The 23,899-nt window shown below is 40.2% G+C and overlaps 2 protein-coding genes across 2 annotated transcripts; both read left to right on the forward strand.

The window, feature by feature from the left end:
* Positions 1–236: 236 nt before the first annotated feature.
* LOC133619283 (uncharacterized) lies at positions 237–13,320 on the forward strand. Its single transcript, XM_061980237.1, has 3 exons — positions 237–499; positions 10,917–11,273; positions 11,506–13,320. Exons 1-3 carry the CDS (start codon positions 409–411, stop codon positions 12,723–12,725), a joined length of 1,668 nt encoding a protein of 555 aa, XP_061836221.1. The 5' UTR covers positions 237–408; the 3' UTR covers positions 12,726–13,320.
* Positions 13,321–17,759: 4,439 nt separating this feature from the next.
* Positions 17,760–23,357, forward strand: LOC133619352 (uncharacterized). Its single transcript, XM_061980327.1, has 2 exons — positions 17,760–18,032; positions 22,309–23,357. The coding sequence occupies exons 1-2, from the start codon at positions 17,936–17,938 to the stop codon at positions 23,181–23,183; spliced, it is 972 nt and encodes a 323-aa protein (XP_061836311.1). The 5' UTR covers positions 17,760–17,935; the 3' UTR covers positions 23,184–23,357.
* The last annotated feature ends 542 nt before the right edge of the window (positions 23,358–23,899 follow it).

Raw genomic sequence — 23,899 nt, forward strand, 5'->3', positions numbered from 1 at the left:
ATAACAATATACTTTGAAACTATATTATTGTGTTTTCCTTAATTATAGTCTGATGATCATTTTATGAATATTTTTCGCGATGTTTGACAATATTTCCTGCTTGAGCACCAGCTCCTGAAAATGTCAGATTTATAGTAAAATGGCTTTATTTTGAAGAAAAAAAAAACCTGCCGTCAAAGTAGGGAACGGAAGTTGATGTCTTTTGGCGCATGCGCAAACCGAATAAGAGGTGACAAAGCGAAAAGACCAAGATGGCGGACTGAGGGGCTGTTGCTTCGCGGAGAGGTTTAATATATACGATCCTACAACTATATAAATTAATATACAATTCAGCAACATATCCCCCAAATATTCTAAATCCCAGCAATGGAGTGTCATCTAAAGTGAAGATTGAAGACGTGATAGAAGATGGACGACTACTGCTATGCTAAGATGGCGACGTCCGCTAAAAGAGAACATGAAAGAGAATCACCAAGGGAGAAAAAGTGGAAAGATGAAGGTGAGTGAGTTGAAGTTTGTTCATTTTAAAGCTATCATAAGTCCTGAAATAAGCATTGCTGACAAAGTATCCGACTTAGTTGAAGAATGTAAAGAAAGAGCCGCCATGGTTGTTAGCTTGAAGGCAGTGGAGTTCACATCAGAGGAGATGAAAGAATGCAAAAGCCGAATGAAGAAACTATAAAAAAGAAAACCAATCGCTTGTGTAAATAAAGTAAAGATTTGAAAGTAGAGATTTTGGGGAAGCGTTAAACCACATGCACAGACAGCGCGACACTGCGGCTTTGGTAGCCGTCAGAAATCTGTTTAGCCCCCCCAGCATTGTAGGGCCCTAAAGCTGGGACGCAATCACGTGACCTACAAGCACATCCGGGTAACTCCGGGTTGCAGGCGACTATCTATAGTCCCATTCATAGCCATACTTGCCAACCTTGAGTCCTCCGATTTCGGGAAGTGGGTGTGTGTGTGTGTGGGGGGGGGGGGGGGGGGCGTGGTTAAGAGGGGATGAGTATATTTATGAGTATATTTTTCATATATATATATATGTATATATATATATATATATATATATATATATATATATATATATGAAATACTTGACTTGGTGAATTCTAGCTATATATATATATTTATTTTATTTATATATATATATATATATATATATATATATATATATATATATGTATATGTATATATACATATATATACATATATATGTATATATTAGAGATGCGCGGATAGGCAATTTATTTCATCCGCAACCGCGGCAGAAAGTCGTCATCCATCCGCCATCCACCCGATGTAACGTTTGATCAGAACTACATCCGCCCGCCATCCGCCCGTTGTTATATATCTAATATTAATTAAAAAAAAAAAAAAAAGGGTGAAAACTACGCGAATTGCACCTTGTGCAGACAAGATTTTTCGATCGGACACGGAGGAATTAGTGATGTAAAAGACCACGTTGGGACAAAAAAACACAAGTCTAATGCCGTTGCTAGCGATACAAGTGGAAAACTTTCAACGTTTTTCGTCGCCCAAACAGATTCTTTGGATGTGATAAATGCCGAAGTTTTATTTACGGAGGCAATAATTGAGCATGGACTTCCAATCGCACTGGCTGATCACATGGGACAGTTAATAATGTAATGCAACCTTTAAAAATCATTACGCGGTGATCGCGATCCCAAAAATAAACTTTTCTTGCATGATAATGTCCAGAAAAATTCGCTTTATATTACTATAGAGTCCTTTTAACGAATGAGTTTGATGGTTTATCACAAACCTTAAATGAAAGAAGTCCTTTGTTCTCCTGCAGCATGGCCTTGCTTTGTGTTTGGTGCGCCATCCTGTCGGCTGTATTTCACAGCACGACATACTGTTAAAAGTGTTTATACTATTTATACTTTCAATTAACAAATTGAAGTCTTGTGAAAGGTTGACAGGATAACTGGCATTAACTGTCAAAATAATTTCAAACTATTGAAGTTAGCTTACAGAATAAACATGTCAATCAACCCATATGATTTTTGCTGTAATATTTTTGTTTTGAAAAGTCACTGTGACTGATAGAAAAGTGATGGTTTTAGCAACATTTAACCTGTCTGAATGCTAATAATCATTTTGCGAGCAAGCAGGTAAGCTGCGCGGGCGGAGCGCGCGGAGTGACCCATGTTACGAGCCCCCGGCCACGGGGGTGGCGGGCAGGTAAACTGCTTACCTGCTGCGCGTGACGCCGGCCGCGGCGAAAGCGGACGAGGCGGGGTGTCGGTGCGGTGGGCGCGGTAGTGACCCTGGACGTGGGGCCCTCTCGGGGGAAGGAGCCTCGGTCCCGGACCCCGGCGAGGCGTCCCTCCGCTCCGTAAAAGTGTCCATCTCTTTTTTTTTTTTTCTTCTGTTGTGGCATATGCTGCAGGTGCCTGCTCGTTTTTCGTATGTGGGTAACAACATTTAACTATGTATATATATTTCCCAATTGGTTTAACTGCCACCCGCAAAAAAAAAAAAAAAAAAAAAAAAATATCTAATTAATCCGCCCGACCCGACCCGCGAGCGGATAAAATCTTATTTTTTTAAATTTCATCCGCCCGATCCGCGGATAATCCGCGGACTCCGCGGTTGTGTCCGCAAACCGCGCATCTCTAGTATATATACATATGTATGTATGTATGTATCATACTTGCCAACCCTCCCGGATTTTCCGGGAGACTCCCGAAATTCAGCGCCTCTCCCGAAAACCTCCCGGGACAAATTTTCTCCCGAAAATCTCCCAAAATTCAAGCGTAGCTGGAGACCACGCCCCCTCCAGCTCCATGCGGACCTGAGTGACGTGTTGACAGCCTGTTCACACGTCCGCTTTCCCACAATATAAACAGCATGCCTGCCCAATGACGTTATAACTGTAGAATGATCGAGGGCGAGTTCTTGGTTTTTTATGTGGGTTTTGCGCGGTAACAACACACAACAACAGCAGTCACGTTTTCGTCTACCGTAAAGCAGTTCGTCTGCCGTAAACAGCAATGTTGTGACATTTTTAAACAGGACAATACTGCCATCTACTGTACATGCATATGTGACCCACCCAGAATGTGTCACATTTTTGTGTTGATTTATTTATTTTATTTTGTGGTTTGAATTCGTTTTTGGAGCTGTCATTACACATTTATCAGTATTCACATTGGTCAGTAGGAGGCAGTAGGGCGTTTCTTCCCAATTGAATGCTATCACCTGCAGACCGGAAGTGTCTTGTCATTCTGATGAGCGCGACCAGTCTGTGAACAATTGAAATGTCCTGTGTGCTTTTTCCTCCTGTATAACAGGTTAGTTTTGGTGAATCAACTCACTGAATAATATCCATGTGATCTTTATAAGTTTAAGTACACATTCTGATGGTGGAGCCTAACTCTAAAGTGTTTGTGAGTTGTAGTTTGTATTTGTGAATGAATCCAGTGCACAGCTGCAGTAATCAATACAAAAAGGCGACGTGAGTGCGCAATGTTTATATAGGAATTTCTGATCCTAATTCAGACTCCCAAATTAGAGCTCCCGTTTTCTTATTGATTTTATAATGTATATTTGTATAATGTGTGTGTTCTGAAATAGTGACAGAGAATAAAACAAGGATGGACAATTCAACCCTTAACTCAACAATGAGTAGATGAGTGTTATGTGTGTGTATATGAGTAAATAAATGAACACTGAAATTCAAGTATTTCTTTTATTTATTTATATATATATAGCTAGAATTCACTGAAAGTCAAGTATTTCTTATATATATATATATATATATATATATATCTTAACCACGCCCCCGACCACGCCCCCCACCCAACCTCCCGAAATCGGAGGTCTCAAGGTTGGCAAGTATGGTATGTATGTATGTATGTATATATATATATATATATATATATATATATATATATATATATATATATATATATATATACCGGTCAATCTTTGCTTCCTGAGGAAGATCTTCACTGCCAAGCACTTGGTAGTCCACTACTTCTTCCCGGAGGCTACCCAGGTGCGGCTTGGAACTTACAAGCGTATATCTTCATCTTACTCGTCGTCGGCGTCGCCCCGGCTGTATCTTCCTCGTTCTTCTGCTTCGTCTTATTGTTGTGTGCGCAGTTGTGCACTGCACTCTCTAAAAGCCCTAGATGTTATTGCCACATATGCATGTAGAGTAGATGGCAGTATTGTCCTGTTTAAGAGTGTCACAACATTGCTGTTTACGGCAGACAAACTGCTTTACGGTAGACGAAAACGTGACTGCTGTTGTTGTGTGTTGTTACCGCGCTGGGAGGACGTTAATGAAACTGCCTAACAATAAACCCACATAAGAAACCAAGAACTCGCCCTCCATCATTCTACAGTTATAACGTCATTGGGCAGGCACGCTGTTTATATCGTGGGAAAGCGGACGTGAAAACAGGCTGTCGACACGTCACTCAGGTCCGCATTGAGCTGGAGGGGACGTGGCCTCCAGCTCCACCTGAATTTCGGGAGATTTTCGGGAGAAAATTTGTCCCGGGAGGTTTTCGGGAGAGGCGCGGAATTTCGGGAGTCTCCCTGAAAATCCGGGAGGGTTGGCAAGTATGTTCATAGACATCTTCTAAGGGTACGCAGTATCGAGCGCTACTGCCTACTGGCGCTGACGAGACGCGGGGCCGCCATCTTGGAGTGGTGATTCGCCCCACTCAGTGCAATTCATTTGGCAGGAGCAATGAACTGTCAGCGCATTTAATTCATCTTACCTCACTGAATACCACTGATTTTCACGCGCTTTTTTGTCATACGTGTAGCTCTGATAAAGGACACATGTTTTATTATTCATAGTTTTCTTAACAGTAATAGAATATTCTTATATGCTATAAGTAGGGGTGTGGGAAAAAATCGATTTGAATTCCAATCGCGATTCAGAATCGATTTAAAAAAAAAAAAAAAAAAAATTAAATTTTTTTTTTTTTTAATTAATCAACTGCGTGGGTTCCCTCCGGGTACTCCGGCTTCCTCCCACTTCCAAAGACATGCACCTGGGGATAAGTTGATTGGCAACACTAAATTGGCCCTAGTGTGTGAATGTGAGTGTGAATGTTGTCTGTCTATCTGTGTTGGCTCTGCGATGAGGTGGCGACTTGTCCAGGGTGTATCCCGCCTTCCGCCCGATTGTAGCTGAGATAGGCTCCAGCGCCCCCCGCGACCCCAAAAGGGAATAAGCGGTAGAAAATGGATGGATGGAATCCAACTAAACAATACACAGCAATACCATAACAATGCAATCCAATTCCAAAACCAAACCCGACCCAGCAACACTCAGAACTGCAATGAACAGAGCAATTGAGAGGAGACACAAACACGACACAGAACAAACCAAAAGTAGTGAAACAAAAATGAATATTATCAACAACAGTATCAATATTAGTTACAATTTCAACATAGCAGTGATTAAAAATCCCTCATTGACATTATCATTAGACATTTATAAAAAAAAAAAGAACAATAGTGTCACAGTGGCTTACACTTTCAACACATCTCATAAGCTTGACAACACACTGTGTCCAATATTTTCACAAAGATGAAATAAGTCATATTTTTGGTTCATTTAATAGTTAAAACAAATTTACATTATTGCAATCAGTTGATAAAACATTGTCCTTTACAATTATAAAAGCTTTTTACAAAAATCTACTACTCTGCTTGCATGTCAGCAGACTGGGGTAGATCCTGCTGAAATCCTATGTATTGAATGAATAGAGAATCCTTTTGAATCGGGAAAAAATCATTTTTGAATCGTGAATCGTGTTGAATTAAAAAAAATCGCTTTTGAATCGAACCGTGACCCCAAGAATCGATATTGAATCGAATCTTGGGACACCCAAAGATTCACAGCCCTAGCTATAAGTGACCAGACGTCCGAGATCAAAACTGGGAATATAATCCCAGAGAAGGGGGAAAAACGGTCAGCTGTTTTTTAAATTCAAGAAACAATATGATTAGGTTATATATACATGCATGTATCCTACATAAAATTGGGTTGGAAAGCTAGACAAAATTTAGACTTGTTTAAAACTCTATAGCCGCTGTCCATCTGATTGTCTAGTTAGCTATCATATATTACCCCCCCACCGAACCCCCCCAGCCCATCCTACACAATCTGTGGTCCTAACTTTTACCCCTGTTGGCTTTACGATCTTTATCTTCATCATTTATTTCAACGTTATGTTATTCAAGTATGACATTTTTAAATGTAATTAATTTCATTGACAAGCATCTTCTTCTGGACCCCAGGAAGATTAGTCTCCACTGCGATGTAGACTAATGGGGATCCTTAATAAACTAAACTAAACTAAGCAATTCTATTATGGTCATACTCTTGTTTGCTGGCGGCTACAATTTCAGTACTATTAAAGATCTTTGCTCCTTCTCAACTCTGTGGTAATATTCTTTTCACAAAATACAACCAATATTACGTTAATGTTAAATCTTACTTGTGAAAAGTCATCCCCCGATTCCTATTTTCAACAGTCCGCTCATTTGAGCAGGAAAACGCTGAACACCAACCGTCTTTGTTTTCAGTTAAGGTTCCTCATCACCACTTCAAGATGGCGGCCGAATTTCTCGCGTCACAGCAGCCAATGCTGCGTCTACTTATAAGATGTTGTTTTTATGGTGTGATGTTCATATTTTACTCATTCTTTGGCTATAGATGTCCCTGTTGTTGTGCAATGTTTGCTGGCGATATCAAGATTCTGTATATGCTGTTGAACCTACGAGAGATTTATTCATTTAGTCTATTAATACTATTATAAAAATTTTCTTGATGCTAACAAATAGCACCAATGTGGTCATTCATGTCGAATAAATCACTTGGCTTTCATGCACAACAACTACCGTATTTTTCGAACTATAAGTCGCAGTTTTTTTCATAGTTTGGCCGGGGGTGCGACTTATACTCAGGAGCAACTTATGTGTGAAATTATTAACACATTACCGTAAAATATCAAATAATATTATTTAGCTCATTCACGTAAGAGACTAGACGTATAAGATTTAGCGATTAGGAGTGACAGATTGTTTGGTAAACGTATAGCATGTTCTATATGTTATAGTTATTTGAATGACTCTTACCATAATATGTTACGTTAACATACCAGTTGGTTATTTATGCCTCATATAACGTACACTTATTCAGCCTGTTGTTCACTATTCTTTATTTATTTTAAATTGCCTTTCAAATGTCCATTCTTGGTGTTGGCTTTTATCAAACAAATTTCCCCAAAAATGCGACTTATACTCCAGTGTGACTTATATATGTTTTTTTCCTTCTTTATTATGCATTTTCGGCCGGTGCGACTTATACTCTGGAGCGACTTATACTCCGAAAAATACAGTAATTTTTTTGTTTCTGTTATGACAATCAAGAAAGAAAATACGGGGGGTAGACCAACAATTACAATATTTATTACTAGGACTTAACATGACGTTAGTTTATTTGCACAACCAGGTATTCGTAGTTATATTTCGGCATGTATAGCACTGATAAATATGTGAATACTTTCTGGATGCACCGTGTCTACGTGTCATCATCCCAATCTATTTTCGTTTTGAGGAACTTAGATAGAATTTATGTCGTTTTGTTTTCATTGCTGCGATTCTGACTGTCCTTTCATTTACCTAAAAAACCCCAAATCTTTGTTTTTATCAGCACTTTGCTTGTCTTTGCTTTTAAAGGGGAACATTATCACATTTCAGAAGGGTTAAAACCATTAAAAATCAGTTCCCAGTGGCTTATTTTATTTTTCAAAGTTTTTTTCAAAATTTTACCCATCACGCAATATCCCTAAAAAAGCTTCAAAGTGCCTGATTTTAACCATCGTTATAAACATCCGTCCATTTTCCTGTGACGTCACATAGTGATGCCGATACAAACAAACATGGCGGATAGAACAGCAAGATATAGCGACATTAGCTCGTATTCAAACTCGGATTTCAGCGGCTTAAGCGATTCAACAGATTTCGCATGTATTGAAACGGATGGTTGTAGTGTGGAGGCAGGTAGCGAAAATGAAATTGAAGAAGAAACTGAAGCTATTGAGCCATATCGGTTTGAACCGTATGCAAGCGAAACCGACGAAAATGACACGACAGCCAGCGACACGGGAGAAAGCGAGGACGAATTCGGCGAGCGCCTTCTAACCAACGATTGGTATGTGTTTGTTTGGCATTAAAGGAAACTAACAACTACGAACTAGGTTTACAGCATATGAAATACATTTGGCAACAACATGCACTTTGAGAATGCAGACAGCCCAATTTTCATCAATTAATATATTCTGTAGACATACCCTCATCCGCTCGCAGATTTCTTTGACTTTATCGTTGCATCTGCTTTGAGTGTCGCAGGATATCCACACATTCTTGCCATCTCTGTCGTAGCATAGCTTTCGTCGGTAAAGTGTGCGGAACAAACGTTTCTTGCCACTTTTGCATCACTGGTGCAACTTGAATTCGTCCCTGTTCGTGTTGTTACACCCTCCGACAACACACCGACGAGGCATGATGTCTCCAAGGTACGGAAAACAGTCGAAAAAACGGAAAATAACAGAGCTGATTTGACTCGGTGTTTGAGAAAATGGCGGATTGCTTCCCGATGTGACGTCACGTTGTGACGTCATCGCTCTGAGAGCGAATAATAGAAAGGCATTTAATTTGCCAAAATTCACCCATTTAGAGTTCGGAAATCAGTTAAAAAAATATATGGTCTTTTTTCTGCAACATCAAGGTATATATTGACGCTTACATAGGTCTGGTGATAATGTTCCCCTTTAAATGGACCAATGTGTATTAGTTATTAGTTTTGTAACACACAAATGAGCAGCATAGTTGCAGTGTAAATAAATATACTGTGTTTTTAGTTCACACATGCCTAAAACAATCTCAAGCTGGCTAAATTAGAGCCACTAAATGGCATTCTAGTAGCATTTTAGCTGGCATTCAAGATGGCACCAGCTTGTGCCTCATTCTTGATCTATTGTGTTTTGCTGAATCGTTTGATATTTTGTGCCAAAATATCATTGGTTTGCTAACCTACTCAGTGGCCTAGTGGTTAGAGTGTCCGCCCTGAGATCGGTAGGTTATGAGTTCAAACCCCGGCCGAGTCATACCAAAGACTATAAAAATGGGACCCATTACCTCCCTGCTTGGCACTCAGCATCAAGGGTTGGAATTGGGGGTTAAATCACCAAAAATGATTCCCGGGCGCGGCCACCGCTGCTGCTCACTGCTCCCCTCACCTCCCAGGGGGTGATCAAGGGTGATGGGTCAAATGCAGAGAATAATTTCGCCACACATAGTGTGTGTGTGTGACAATCATTGGTACTTTAAAGGGGAACATTATCACCAGACCTATGTAAGCGTCAATATATACCTTGATGTTGCAGAAAAAAGACCATATATTTTTTAACCGATTTCCGAACTCTAAATGGGTGAGTTTTGGCGAATTAAACGCCTTTCTATTATTCGCTCTCGGATGTGACGTCACAATCCGCAATCCACCATTTTCTCAAACACATTACAAACACCGAGTCAAATCAGCTCTGTTATTTTCCGTTTTTTCGACTGTTTTCCGTACCTTGGAGACATCATGCCTCGTTGGTGTGTTGTTGGAGGGTGTAACAACACGAACAGGGACGGATTCAAGTTGCACCAGTGGCCCAAAGATGCGAAAGTGGCAAGAAATTGGACGTTTGTTCCGCACACTTTACCGACGAAAGCTATGCTACGACAGAGATGGCAAGAATGTGTGGATATCCTGCGACACTCAAAGCAGATGCATTTCCAACGATAAAGTCAAAGAAATCTGCCGCCAGACCCCCATTGAATCTGCCGGAGTGTGTGAGCAATTCAGGGACAAAGGGCCTCGGTAGCACGGCAAGCAATGGCGGCAGTTGGTTCCCGCAGACGAGCGAGCTAAACCCCCTATCGACCCTAGCTTCCCTGGCCTGCTGACATCAACTCCAAAACTGGACGGATCAGCTTTCAGGAAAAGAGCGCGGATGAGGGTATGTCTACAGAATATATTAATTGATGAAAATTGGGCTGTCTGCACTCTCAAAGTGCATGTTGTTGCCAAATGTATTTCATATGCTGTAAACCTAGTTCATAGTTGTTAGTTTCCTTTAATGCCAAACAAACACATACCAATCGTTGGTTAGAAGGCGATCGCCGAATTCGTCCTCGCTTTCTCCCGTGTCGCTGGCTGTCGTGTCGTTTTCGCTTGCATACGGTTCAAACCGATATGGCTCAATAGCTTCAGTTTCTTCTTCAATTTCGTTTTCGCTACCTGCCTCCACACTACAACCATCCGTTTCAATACATGCGTAATCTGTTGAATCGCTTAAGCCGCTGAAATCCGAGTCTGAATCCGAGCTAATGTCGCTATAGCTTGCTGTTCTATGTGCCATGTTTGTTTGTGTTGGCTTCACTATGTGACGTCACAGGAAAATGGACGGGTGTTTATAACGATGGTTAAAATCAGGCACTTTGAAGCTTTTTTTAGGGATATTGCGTGATGGGTAAAATTTTGAAAAAAACTTCGAAAAATAAAATAAGCCACTGGGAACTGATTTTTAATGGTTTTAACAATTCTGAAATTGTGATAACGTTCCCCTTTAACTTTAACTTTAGTGCATGACCGTCAGGTACTTATTGATCTAAATCAGACCTGGGCAAAATACGGCCCGGATGTTCTACATAATTTTTTTAACATCATTCTGGCAAGGCACTGAATGAATGGCCATGAAACACTACACACACATACAGTACATAGAAGAAAGTGTGTAGCCAGTTCAAGGAGAAACATCTCATGGATCATGTCTGAGTTAATGTATGGTTGTGTTGTTTCTGTCCTGCAGACGTCCAGCAAATGATCGGTCATCCAGAAGAACTTCCCCGTCAGTCAGGGGGGAGCTCCACTTTGAAGCCGGAGACTCCACAGCCACCCCACATTAAAAAAGAAGAGGAGGAACTCTGGATCACTCAGGAGGGAGAGTGTCTTCTAGGACCACAGGAAGCTGATCTCACCAAGTTGCCACTGACTGTTGTCTCTGTGAAGACTGAAGAGGATGAAGAGAAACCACAAGTAGACAACCTCTTAGCTCCACTATCAGATATTGAGGTTGAAGAACCTTCCAACAGCAATACAGACTGTGGAAGTGATATGACGACTCAAACTGGAACCAAACACTCTGAATGCTCTAAAATTAGGAGAGGTAAAAAGGTTTTTGCGGCTCACTTTGTGTTTGAACCTTTACGAAAAAGAGACATTATATTGTTGAGTTTGTGGTTAAAGTTTTCCTAAAAAGAGAAATTTGACTCAACACATAATGACACACACAGGAGAAAAACACTTAGACACTAAATTAACGACCTGGAACACTGCACACAAACACAGTTCATAGAAGAAAGTGTGTAAAGTGTGTTTGTGTTGTCTGTGTCCCACAGACATCCAGCAGCTGATTGGTCATCCAGAAGAACTTCCCCCTCATTTGGCAGAAGGGATCTCCACTTTGACGCAAGAGACTCCACAGCCACCCCACATTAAAAAGGAAGAAGAGGAACTCTGGATCACTCAGGAGGGAGAGTGTCTTCTAGGACCGCAGGAGGCTGATCTCACCAAGTTGCCACTAACTATTGTTTCTGTTAAAACTGAAGACGATGAAGAGAAACAACAAGCAGACAACCTACAAGCTCCACTATCAGATAGTGAGGCTGAAGACGAGGTAGAAGTAACTTTGAGCAGCGATACAGACTGTGAAGGTGATATGAGGACTCACACTGACAACAAACACTCTGAACGATCTAAAAAGAAGAGAGGTAAAAAATTTATCAGCTGCTCAGTTTGTGCTAAAAGCTTTAATAGAGACAGAGATTTGACTCAACACATGAGAACACACACAGGGGAGAAACCATTTTGTTGTTCAGTTTGTGGTAAAGGTTTTTCTCAAAAAGGCAATTTGAATCTACACATGAGAACGCACACAAGCGAGAAACCATTTTGCTGTTCAGTTTGTGGTAAATGCTTTCCTCGAAAAGGCAACTGGACTCAACACATGAGAACTCACACAGGTGAAAAAACATTTCACTGTTCGGTTTGTAGTAAAAGCTTTTATTATAAAAGCAATTTGACGAAACACTTGAGAACACACGCAGGAGACAAAACATTGAATTGTTCAGTTTGTGGCAAAAGCTTTTCTCATGAGAGCAATTTGTTTTTGCACATGAGAACACACACAGGAGAAAGTGCATTTAATTGTTCTGCTTGTGGTAAAAGTTTTTCTTACAAGAGCAATTTGACTCTACACATGAGAACACACACAGAAGGAAAAACATTCAATTGTTCTGCTTGTAACAAAAGCTTTTATCTAAAAGGCAATTTGGCTCAACACATGAGAACCCACACGGGAGAAAAACCATTTAATTGTTCAGTTTGCGATAAAACCTTTTCTTACAAAAGCAGTTTGACCCTGCACATGCGAACACACACAGGTGAAAAACCATTTGATTGTTCAGTTTGTTGTAAAAACTTTTCTCAAAAGAAACGTTTGACTGAACACATGAGAACGCACACAGGAGAAAAACCATTTAGTTGTTCTGTCTGTGGCAAAGGATTCTTTTATAATGCCCACGCGGTAAGACACAAAAGAACACATAAGGGAGAATAATCAATAAGCTGTTTAGTTTTTGGTGTATTATTTTTATGTGGCGACATCCAATCATACCCAGGACCTACTTTACATAAATTCACTACTTCTTTCACAAATCTCAGAGGTCAACATACAAATTCGGATTTTATGGTGTATAATCTTATCTCTTCATGACTTCATGTCCTCTGTGTATCCGAAACTTTCCTGACTCATAATATAGATGATGCTTGTAGTGTGATGAGTCTAGCTGGGGAGGAATTGTAGTCTTCTTCAGTGATGCTTTCACCGCCTCAATAATGCCTGACTTTGAACACCAATAACATGAATCGATCTGCCTGAAACTACACCTTCTAGGTTGCCTGGTGTTCATGTTTTGTGTCTACAGACCACCATGAGATGTTGACTCGGTGTACAAGCAGCCAAGTTCTGTCAACCATGAAATTCTAGTGCAAAAATGTTATATAATTGTGTTCTTTTGACGCTTCAAAGACTAATGGCCCTGATGGAATCCCAGCAACTATCTTTTAATACGTCTATAATGTAATAATAATAAGCACATATATGATATGTAATATTTCAAATATTTTGGTCATTAAATATTGCTTTAATTTCTTCCCTTGGTGCATTGATATTACAGAATGCATAACAACAACATAGAGAGCACGTTCTGTGTTTGCTACCACTAATCATGGCAGACTTTGTGTGAGAGGCTTGGAGCGTTATCACTATTGCCGAACCTTTCAATTAAGAACATGACACAGTGACTGACCATGTCCACTCATACTTTATACCATCCATCCATCCATTTTCTACCGCTTATTTCCTTCGGGGTCGCGGGGGGCGCTGGAGCCTATCTCAGCTACAATCTTTATACCAGACCTGGGCAAATTAAGCTTTTCAATCTGGCCCACTGGACATTCCCAAATATTTTTTTTAGATCTTTAAAGGGGAACATTATCACAATTTCAGAATGGTTAAAACCATTAAAAATCAGTTCCCAGTGGCTTATTATATTTTTCGAAGTTTTTTTTCAAAATTTTACCCATCATGCATTATCCCTAAAAAAAGCTTCAAAGTGCCTGATTTTAACCATCGTTTTATACACCCGTCCATTTTCCTGTGGCGTCGCATAGTGAAGCCAACACAAACAAACATGGCGGAAAGAATAGCAAGCTATAGCGACATTAGCGGATTTCAGCGGCTTAAGCGATTCAACAGATTACGAATGTATTGAAACGGATGGTTGTAGTGTGGAGGCAGGTAGCGAAAACGAAATTGAAGAAGAAACTGAAGCTATTGAGCCATATCGGTTTGAACCGTATGCAAGCGAAACCGACGAAAACGACACGACAGCCAGCGACACGGGAGAAAGCGAGGACGAATTTGGCGATCGCCTTCTAACCAACGATTGGTATGTGTTTGTTTGGCATTAAAGGAAACTAACAACTATGAACTAGGTTTACAGCATATGAAATACATTTGGCAACAACATGCACTTTGAGAGTGCAGACAGCCCAATTTTCATCAATTAATATATTCTGTAGACATACCCACATCCGCGCTCTTTTCCTGAAAGCTGATCTGTCCAGTTTTGGAGTTGATGTCAGCAGGCCAGGAAAGCTAGGGTCTATTTTCTTCTCTTGATCATCCTCGGTGGCATAAGGAACGGTGTGAGCCAAGACATCCAGGGAGTTTAGCTCGCTCGTCTGCGGGAACAAACTGCCGCCATTGCTTGTCGTGCTACTGAGGTCCTTTGTCCCTGAATTGCTCACACACTCCGGCAGATTCAATGGGGGTCTGGCGGCAGATTTCTTTGACTTTATCGTTGGAAATGCATCTGCTTTGAGTGTCGCAGGATATCCACACATTCTTGCCATCTCTGTCGTAGCATAGCTTTCGTCGGTAAAGTGTGCGGAACAAACGTCCAATTTCTTGCCACTTTCGCATCTTTGGGCCACTGGTGCAACTTGAATCCGTCCCTGTTCGTGTTGTTACACCCTCCGACAACACACCGACGAGGCATGATGTCTCCAAGGTACGGAAAACAGTCGAAAAAACGGAAAATAACAGAGCTGATTTGACTCTGTGTTTGAGAAAATGGCGGATTGCTTCCCGATGTGACGTCACAACGTGCTCGCTCCGATAGCGAATAATAGAAAGGCGTTTAATTCGCCAAAATTCACCCATTTAGAGTTTGGAAATCGGTAAAAAAAAAAAAAGGTCTTTTTTCTGCAACATCAAGGTATATATTGACGCTTACATAGGTCTGGTGATAATGTTCCCCTTTTAGATGGAAACTAGCTGCCATGATTATGTGCAGTGATGTTTTCAAATTACCGTACTATAAGTCTTAAACTACACAAAGTATTTCAATGATTGGAATCTGCGCTTTTGCATGATATACTAGTTACTATGGTAATCTAATTAGTTACTATGGTAATGTAAGTCACAGCAGCTCAGAAGAGGCACCAAGCAGTGTGGGTAGGGAGCGTTTCCACAGAGTGTTTCCAGAGCGGCCAGCCTGAAATGCCGCATTTCGGGTGTCAGGGACAGACGCGGAAGAAGATTTTTACAACAAAGTTCTAAAGCTTAGTGATGTATCAGATGTATCAGATTTTAGGTGGTGTTTTTTTTTACCCTTCACGTACATATTTCACTGTTTGTTGCATTTTTGTTGCCTTTTGCTCGAGTGTAAAATATGTGGATGGAGAGGGGGTGTGACGTTCATATGTTGTCAATATTCAGTGTTTTAACCTTCATAGTTAATATTGTAAATCCCACATTCTTTATTTTCATGTACATTCTGGGTGTCTCATTCAGTAAAACAATTTAAAATTCCATTCAGTTTTTTTAATATAGCTATTCATTTATAATTAATATATATATATGTGTGTGTGTGTGTGTGTGCGTGTACATGTGTGTTTATATATATGCATATATGTATATATGCATATATATATATATATATATATATATATACATATATGTATATATGCATATATATATATATGTATATATGCATATATATATATATATATATACATATATATATATATGTAGTATATGTATAAAAATGTATACGTGTGTATATATGTGTGTATATATATATGTATGTATATATATATATGTATGTATGTATGTATATGTATATATATATGTGTATGTATATATATATATATATATATGTATATATATATGTATATATATATATATGTATATATGTATATATATATATATATATATATATATATATATATATATATATATAAACACATTTTGCCCTGCGATGAGGTGGAGACTTGTCCAGGGTGTACCCCGCTTTCCGCCCGAATGCAGCTGAGATAGGCTCCAGCAACCCCCGCGACCCCAAAAGGGACAAGCGGTAGAAAATAGATGGATGGATAAACACATTTTTTTCTCTAAATTTGGCCCCCCGAGTCAAAATAATTGCCCAGGCCTGATTTATACCATATAATAAATCTGACTGGGAAAAAAAATCTAAATGTTAAATATAATTCGTCCATCCATCTTCATCCACTCATTTGCGGTCGGGTTACGGGGGCAGCAGCTTAAGCAGAAAAACGCCCAGACTTCCTTCCACAAAGTGACTTTGTCCAGCTCCTCCCGGCGGATCCCAAGGCATCCTCAGGCCAGCAGGAGACACAGTTCCTCCAACAAGTGTCCTCGGTCTTCCCCTTGGCTTCCTACATGATGAGTTTGTAAAGGTTGTTGACTTAAATAACAATATACTTTGAAAATAATTTATATTATTATATTATATATATATATATATATATATATTATATATATATATATATATATATATATATATATATATATATACATGCATATATATATATATATACATACATATACAGTGTATATATGTATATATATATATATATATATTATAATATACAATATATTGCCAAAAGTATTCGGCCACCTGCCTTGATTGACATATGAACTTGAAGTGCCATCCCATTCCTAACCCATAGGGTTCAATATGATGTGGGTCCACCTTTTGCAGATATTACAGCTTCAACTCTTCTGGGACGGCTGTCCACAAGGTTGCGGAGTGTCTTTATAGGAATTTTCCACCATTCTTCCAAAAGCGCATTGGTGAGGTCACACACTGATGTTGTCTCCGTTCTAATTCATCCCAAAGGTGTTCTATCGGGTTCTGGTCAGGACTCTGTGCAGGCCAGTCATCCACACCGGACTCTGTCATCCATGTCTTTATGGACCTTGTCATGTTGGAAGAGGAAGGGGTCCGCTCCAAACTGTTCCCACAAGGTTGGGAGCATGGAAGTGTCCAAAATGTTTTGGTATCCTGAAGCATTCAAAGTTCCTTTCACTGGAACTAAGGGGCCAAGCCCAGCTCCTGAAAAACAACCCGCACCATAAGTCCGATCATTTGGATGGGTGGCCAAATACTTTTGGCAATATAGTGTATATATAAATATAATATTTTTATGAATATTTTTTGCGATTTATGCCCTTTTTTCCGGCTTGAGCACCAACCCCTGAAAATGTCTACGCACAAGACTGTGGATGGATAACAATTGTTTTAATTTTTTTAGGTGGCATTATCGATTATTTGAAGTCATAAGCAGATAAATTTGCTTATTGTTGTTTTAAAACTATAGTAAAATGGTATTCAGTGGCCTAGTGGTTAGAGTGTCCGCCCTGAGATGGGTAGGTCGTGAGTTCAAACCCCGGCTGAGTCATACCAAAGACTATAAAAATGGGACCCATTACCTCCCTGCTTGGCACTCAGCATCAAGGGTTGGAATTGGGGGTTAAATCACCAAAAAATGATTCCCGGGCGTGTCCACCGCTGCTGCTCACTGCTCCCCTCACCTCCCAGGGGATGAACAAGGGTGATGGGTCAAATGCAGAGGATAATTTCGCCACACCTAGTGTGTGTGTGTGAAAATCATTGGTACTTTAACTTTTAACTTTATTATTTTGAAAAAACTTGCTGTCAAGAAGGAAACGGAAATTGCTGCCTTTTGGCGCATGCGCAAACGCATTGAGCAGTGGCAACGCGAAACGGCAAAGATGGCGGACTGAGTGGCTGTGGCTATTTACGATCTTATAGCCGTAAAAATTCGAATACAGCTCAAAATACCCCAAGAGTGGTCTTTTCTAAAGCCCACGAAACGGAAGTTGAGTTTGGAGCGATGGAGTGTTACCTGAAGTGAAGATTGAAGACGTGATAGAAGATGGACGACTACTGTTATGCTAAGATGGCGACGTCCGCTAAAAGAGAACATGAAAGAGAATCACAAACGGATAAAAAGACGAAATTTGCAGAGGAAGGTGAGTGAATTGAAGTTTCATCACTTATAAGCTATTTTGAGACCTGGAAAAGAGCGTCGATGAGAAATTAGCCGACTTTTCAAGAACGTAAAGAAAGAGCCGCCATGATTGTTCGCTTGAAGAAGGCAGTGGAGTTCACATCAGAGGAGATGAAAGAATGCAAAAGTCAAATGAAGACACTGGAAGAGCAAAAAAAGCGCTTGTGTAAAGAAAATAATGATTAGTAAGAAGAGTATGGGACATTTTAGTCTACTTTATACCTGCATTATCCTATCCATCTTCTTCCGCTTATCCGAGGTCGGGTCGCGGGGGCAGCAGCCTAAGCAGGGAACCCCAGACTTCCCTCTCCCTAAGCCACTTCGTCCAGCTCCTCCCGGGGGATCCCGAGGCGTTCCCAGGCCAGCCGGGAGACTTAGTCTTCCCAACGTGTCCCGGGTCTTCCCCGTGGCCTCCTACCGGTCGGACGTGCCCTAAACACCTCCCTAGGGAGGCGTTCGGGTGGCATCCTGACCAGATGCCCGAACCACCTCATCTGGCTCCTCTCCATGATTATTATCCTTTCCATCCTTTGTAACTGAGCTACCGTGTGGAACAATTTCCCTTGTGGATCAATACAGTTTGTCTAAGTCTTAAGAGATTTTGGGGAAGAGTAAGACAAGAACATCCTGCTTGCTGGACCGCATGTCTACATCAACATGCAGAGGATTGGAGGTAATAAAGAAGAAGAAGAATATGATTACTGTCCACTTTTGATTGGGAAGTTCTCCACAAGTGTCACAGCTCATAACGTAAAAGAAAGTTACCAAAGAAAATTCTAATAATTTGCTGTTTTGTTTTGTCTGTTTTTACAAAGAAAAATATCAATTTGTTTATCTTTGAATGTTAGGCCCCTAAAATATGCTTTGTTAAAGGGGAACATTATCACAATTTCAGAAGGGTTAAAACCATTAAAAATCAGTTCCCAGTGGCTTATTATATTTTTCGAAGTTTTTAAAAAAATTTTACCCATCACGCAATATCCCTAAAAAAAGCTTCAAAGTGCCTGATTTTAACCATCGTTATATACACCCGTCCATTTTCCTGTGACGTCACATAGTGAAGCCAACACAAACAAACATGGCGGAAAGAACAGCAAGCTATAGCGACATTAGCTTGGATTCAGACTCGGATTTCAGCGGCTTAAGCGATTCAACAGATTACGCATGTATTGAAACGGATGGTTGTAGTGTGGAGGCAGGTAGCGAAAACGAAATTGAAGAAGAAACTGAAGCTATTGAGCCATTTCGGTTTGAACCGTATGAAAGCGAAACCGACGAAAACGACACGACAGCCAGCGACACGGGAGAAAGCGAGGACGAATTCGGCGATCGCCTTCTAACCAACGATTGGTATGTGTTTGTTTGGCATTAAAGGAAACTAACAACTATGAACTAGGTTTACAGCATATGAAATACATTTGGCAACAACATGCACTTTGAGAGTGCAGACAGCCCAATTTTCATCAATTAATATATTCTGTAGACATACCCTCATCCGCGCTCTTTTCCTGAAAGCTGATCTGTCCAGTTTTGGAGTTGATGTCAGCAGGCCAGGGAAGCTAGGGTCGATATTCTTCTCTTGATCATCTTCGGTGGCATAAGGGACGGTGTGAGCCAAGACATCCAGGGGGTTTAGCTCGCTCGTCTGCGGGAACAAACTGCCGCCATTGCTTGCCGTGCTACCGAGGTCCTTTGTCCCTGAATTGCTCACACACTCCGGCAGATTCAATGGGGGTCTGGCGGCAGATTTCTTTGACTTTATCGTTGGAAATGCATCTGCTTTGAGTGTCGCAGGATATCCACACATTCTTGCCATCTCTGTCGTAGCATAGCTTTCGTCGGTAAAGTGTGCGGAACAAACATCCAATTTCTTGCCACTTTCGCATCTTTGGGCCACTGGTGCAACTTGAATCCGTCCCTGTTCGTGTTGTTACACCCTCCGACAACACACCGACGAGGCATGATGTCTCCAAGGTACGGAAAACAGTCGAAAAAACGGAAAATAACAGAGCTGATTTGACTCGGTGTTTGAGAAAATGGCGGATTGCTTCCCGAATGTAACGTCACACGCTCCGAGAGCGAAAAATAGAAAGGCGTTTAATTCGCCAAAATTCACCCATTTAGAGTACGGAAATCGGTTAAAAAAATATATGGTCTTTTTTCTGCAACATCAAGGTATATATTGACGCTTACATAGGTCTGGTGATAATGTTCCCCTTTAAAAAAAAGCATGTTGCCTAAATTGAAAACATTTAAAATCGAATTGAATATTTCTACAAGAAACTCCTGAGGTGGACACTTTGTTTGCTGTGTTTTGTGTGCACGTTTTTAAATGCAATCAATCAATCATGGGGCAGTATAGCTCGGTTGGTAGAGTGGCCGTGCCAGCAACTGGAGGGTTCCAGGTTCGATCCCCGCTTCTGCCATCCTAGTCACTGCCGTTGTGTCCTTGGGCAAGACACTTTACCCACCTGCTCCCAGTGTCACCCACACTGGTTTAATTGGAACTTAGATATTGGGTTTCACTATGTAAAAAACGTTTTGAGTCACTAGAGAAAAGCGCTATATAAATATAATTCACTTCCCTTCTAAATAACCTAGGACTAATTACAGTTTGGGTTTTTTCAGTTTTTTGTTAGTGAATTCAATCCAAAGGGTTTGTTTGAAACCTAATTGTACAAAAAACTGTAACAATATCTCCATAAAATGACATGTAAATCCAATTAGTGCTGTGTGATATGTACAGACATTCATATCCTGACCTTTGACTTATTTGCTAGTTGATTACCTATAATTTCTTGGTACATTGTTATCTTACTCTGCTTTTTCATTCCTTAATTTAATTGAATTTGTTTACTCAGTGTGTTAATATAATGTTGAACTAATCCCTATTTCGTTTGGTTTTTAGTACATATTATTTAAAACTGGTATGTTATAAACATATGTAAAAAAAATTGTGATATTAATCGAGATCAGATGATGTGAAAAAAATAATCGTGGTCATTTATTTGTTTTGCCATATTACTCCGCCCTACGCTGACGTCACCGGATGCACCTGATCTCACTTTTGAGCTTAATGGCTTTGAATACTTGTACTAGTGCACGTACTTGTGATATCTTATCTATGTCTATGAATGTTCTAATTCATCCAGGTCATTGTAATCTCAGGGCATTCAATCGATCGCACACACACACATATATTTATATATATACATACATATACATATATACACACATATATACATATGTACAAAACCAGTGAAGTTGGTAAGTTGTGTAATTCATAAATAAAAACAGAATACAATGATTTGCAAATCCTTTTCAACTTATATTCAATTGAATAGACTGCAAAGACAAGATATTTAATGTTCGAACTGAGAAATTTAATTTTTTTTTTTTACAAATAATCATTAACTTAAAACTTAGTGGCAGCAACATATTGCAAAAAAGTTGTCACAGGGGCATTTTTACCACTGTGTTACATGGCCTTTCCTTTTAACAACACCACTCAGTAAACGTTTGGGAACTGGGGAGACCAATTTTTTAAAGCTTTTCAGGTGGAATTCTTTCCCATTCTTGCTTGATGTACAGCTTAAGTTGTTCAACAGTCCGGGGGTCTCTGTTGTGGTATTTTAGGCTTCATAATGCGCCACACATTTTCAATGGTAGACAGGTTTGGACTACAAACAGGCCAGTCTAGTACCCACACTCTTTTACTATGAAGCCACACTGTTGTAACACGTGGCTTGGCATTGTCTTGCTGAAATAAGCAGGGGCGTCCATGATAACGTTGCTTGGATGGCAACATATGTTGCTCCAAAACCTGTATGTACCTTTCAGCAATAATGGTGCCTTCACAGATGTTTAAGTTACCAATGCCTTGGGCACTAATACACCCCCATACCATCACAGATGCTGGCTTTTCATCTTTGCGCCTAGAACAGTCCGGGTGGTTATTTTTCTTTGTTCCGGAGGACACAACGTCCACAGTTTCCAAAAACAATTTGAAATGTGGACTCGTCAGACCACAGAACACTTTTCCACTTTGTATCAGTCCATCTTAGATGAGCTCGGGCCCAGCGAAGCCGGCTGCATTTCTGGGTGTTGTTGATAAATGGCTTTCGCTTTTCATAGTAGAGTTTTAACTTGCACTGAAAAAGTGTGTAGCGAGTTCAAGGAGAAATATCTCATGTTTCATGTCTGAGTTAAAGTGTGTTTGTGTTGTTTGTGTCCTGCAGACGTCCAGCAGCTGATTGGTCATCCAGAAGAACTGGCAGGAGGCAGTTCCACTTTGAATCATGAGACTCCACAGCCACCCCACATTAAAAAGGAAGAGGAACTTTGGATCACTCAGGAGGGAGAGTGTCTTCTTGGACCACAGGAAGCTGATCTCACCAAGTTGCCACTGACTGTTGTCTCTGTGAAGATTGAAGATGATGAAGAGAAACCACAAGTAGACAACCTACAAGCTCCACTATCAGATAGTGAGGCTGAAGACGAGGTTGAAGTAACTTTGAGCAGCGATACAGACTGTGAAGGTGATATGAGGACTCACACTGACAACAAACACTTTGAATTCTCTAAAAAGAAGAGAGATAAACAATGTTTCAGCTGCTCAGTTTGTGATAAAAGCTTTACTCAGAAAAGCAATTTGACTCAACACATGAGAACACACACAGGAGAAAAAACATTCAATTGTTCAGTTTGTGGTAAAAACTTTTTTTATAAGAGCAATTTGTCTCAACACATGAGAACACACAATGGGCAAAAACCTTTTAATTGTTTAGTTTGTGGCAAAAGTTTTTCTCAAACGAAAAGTTTGACCCGACACAACAGCACACACACAGGAGAAAAACCATTTAATTGTTCAGTTTGTGGTAAAAACTTTTCTCAAAATACTTACTTGACCCTACACATGAGAACACACACAGGAAAAAAGCCATTTAATTGCTTACTTTGTGGTAAAAACTTTTCTCAAAAGAGCAGTTTGACTCTACACATGAGAACACACACAGGAGAAAAACCCTTTAATTGCTCCGTTTGTGGTAAAAGCTTTTCTCAGAAGAGAAGTTTGAATCGACACGAGAGAACACACATGAGACAAAACATTTAATTGCTCAGTTTGTGGTTATAAAGTTTTCCCAAAAGAGCAATTTTGACAGCACACACAGGAGTAAGACCATTTCATTGTTTAGTTTGTGGTAAAATCTTTTTTTTACACGCGTGGATCTATTGAACATATCATGAAACACAGTGGGGAAAAAACCATATAGTTGTACTGTACTGTACTGTACTGTACTGTAGTAAGAGGCATATTCATGATTGTATGTAATGTTCACATTATTCTGATCATTTCAAATATGACCATATTAGGTATTTCCAGGGTGCATTTATTTCACAGAGCGCATAGCAACAGATGCTCATACTTGCCAACCCTCCCGAATTTCAGTGCCTCTCCTGAAAATCTCCCGGGACAACCATTCTCCCGAATTTCTCCCGATTTCCAGCCGGACAACAACAATATTGGGGGTGTGCCTTTAATAAAAGACTTATTACATGCGGACCTGAGTGAGGACAGCCTGTCGTCACGTCCGCTTTTCCTCCATATAAACAGCGTATAAACGTAACATATAAACGTTATAACATCTACGGCTTTTGGAGCTCAGTGCGCAACTGCACACACAACGAGAAGGAGACTATTATATATGTCTCCGTTATCCATAGGTTTATCTACAACCCATAAAGTAGGCAGACACGCAGCTATTTCTCAGCGTGTGTTTATTCCAGCCGGCACGTTAATACACTGACACACAACATCTGGATTCCCAT

This window comes from Nerophis lumbriciformis, linkage group LG20 (assembly GCF_033978685.3).
Source record: "Nerophis lumbriciformis linkage group LG20, RoL_Nlum_v2.1, whole genome shotgun sequence".
NCBI lineage: Eukaryota > Metazoa > Chordata > Actinopteri > Syngnathiformes > Syngnathidae > Nerophis > Nerophis lumbriciformis.